At 51.9% G+C, this 1,535-nt stretch overlaps 1 protein-coding gene across 1 annotated transcript in view; it reads left to right on the forward strand.

Annotated features, from left to right (window-relative positions):
* Nucleotides 1–1,074, forward strand: part of nsl1 (NSL1, MIS12 kinetochore complex component) — a 6,635-nt gene extending 5,561 nt beyond the window's left edge. The window contains exons 5-6 of the mRNA XM_015403877.1: nt 459–526; nt 600–1,074. Coding sequence (XP_015259363.1) covers nt 459–526; nt 600–869 — 338 coding nt within the window. The 3' untranslated portion in view covers nt 870–1,074. The remainder of the gene's footprint in view (nt 1–458; nt 527–599) is intronic.
* The last annotated feature ends 461 nt before the right edge of the window (nt 1,075–1,535 follow it).

The raw sequence follows: 1,535 nt of genomic DNA on the forward strand, positions 1-1,535 counted from the left end.
TTCCGGGTCTTTCTAAGTCCTCTGCAGGAGGAGGAAGCAGACCAGTGAAGTTTCACTGTGGCTGAACTGAAATCCTGAAACGTTTCGGCTCTTTTCTGTTTCATGACCGGAGCTCAGAAAGCAGCCGTGGCTGCAGGTTACCGTGGTAACAGGGCTCAACAGAGACGGTTGCCCTGATTGGCCGTTTCCTGGGTCACCCAGAACGTCTCTGTGAAGCAGCTCAGGCCTCTGATGTCACCGCTGCAGAGCTTTCTGGACATGAAATCATCTGATGATTCTCCTCCGTTTTCCTGGAGGGTGGAGGCGGATCTTCTCCTCGCTGCAGACGCAGCATCTAAGCAGAGTTTCCATCATTTTCAGCTTTGGGTCATAAAAGTCATGAACATCAGCAGAGTTCTGGTGAAGCCAGATGGCCTTCAAATGAGGACGTTCCAACTCTTCTTCTGTTGATGTTGCAGAGAGCCTGAGGAGGCACCTGTCCGCTGCAGCTCCTGCCATGGTCAGACAGGCCTTCCAGGTGATGAAGGTGAGTCCTCCACATCCAGGCTGCCTCCATGCTGCAGCAGCAGCTCCTTCATGGTCTCCTTCTGTCCCTGCAGTCCATCAACACTCTGCAGAAGCAGGCTGAAGGTCTCTGCCAGGTCCTCAACATGAAGCCCAGCTCCACCTCCCTGCAGATCAACGGGGAGGTTCTGGGCTCCTCCTGCCAGGCCGGCGCTCCGCCTCCAGCAGGAGGCGCCATGAGGAGCAGGCGGCCCCTGAAGAGGGCCATGAGGGAAGCTGCGGTGGCTGAGGGCTACTGGCCCAGAACCACAGAACCAGAAGGCAGCGTGGGAGAAAATGAAGCGGAGGAACGCTTCCTGTCCTGAAGGCCACAGAACCACAGCCAGCAGGGGGCGCTGCAGGCAGACTGAACCCAGCAGAGACCTTTAGTTGATGGACAGGAGGAAGGTTTCTATGAGCTCCTCTGGTTCCTCCTCGCAGGTTCTGGTTCAGGTCTGCTGGGATCCTCCTCCTCTGTGGACAGATCCTCCTCTCCAGGGATCAGAACAGCTGCAGTCAGAGGAAAGGAGGTGAAATCAAACTGTTTTCAGAATTATTGTTGGACGAGATTCAATTTTAATGGTTTTAATTTATGGCTCAGTTTTAGTTTTCTCTGGTTTAGGCCAATATCCCATATTATTTCTTTTACCCACAATCCTTTGCTGTATTACTCTCACATGACCCCCCCCTGTAATAAACATGTATTGTTACCATGGGCTCAGTTCTGATTGGACCGACCGTCTCAGGATGAAGAAAACATCCGTTCTGTCAGACGGATTCAGAGTTAGCATAATGCTACGACCGCTACATTGAAGCAGCTGCTTTACAGGCAAAGTCTGGTTCCATCCTCATTAGAGCCTCATTTAGCATTATTAGAGCCTCATTAGAGCCTCATTTAGCCGGGCTTACACGGTACCATTTTTTGCCCTTTTTAGGCCAACTTTCCAGTAATGAGATCATTTTCACATCAGGCCGACTTTCAGCCTGATGAT

The sequence above is a fragment of the Cyprinodon variegatus genome, unplaced genomic scaffold (genome assembly GCF_000732505.1).
Source record: "Cyprinodon variegatus isolate N-32 unplaced genomic scaffold, C_variegatus-1.0 Scaffold1587, whole genome shotgun sequence".
Lineage (NCBI taxonomy): Eukaryota > Metazoa > Chordata > Actinopteri > Cyprinodontiformes > Cyprinodontidae > Cyprinodon > Cyprinodon variegatus.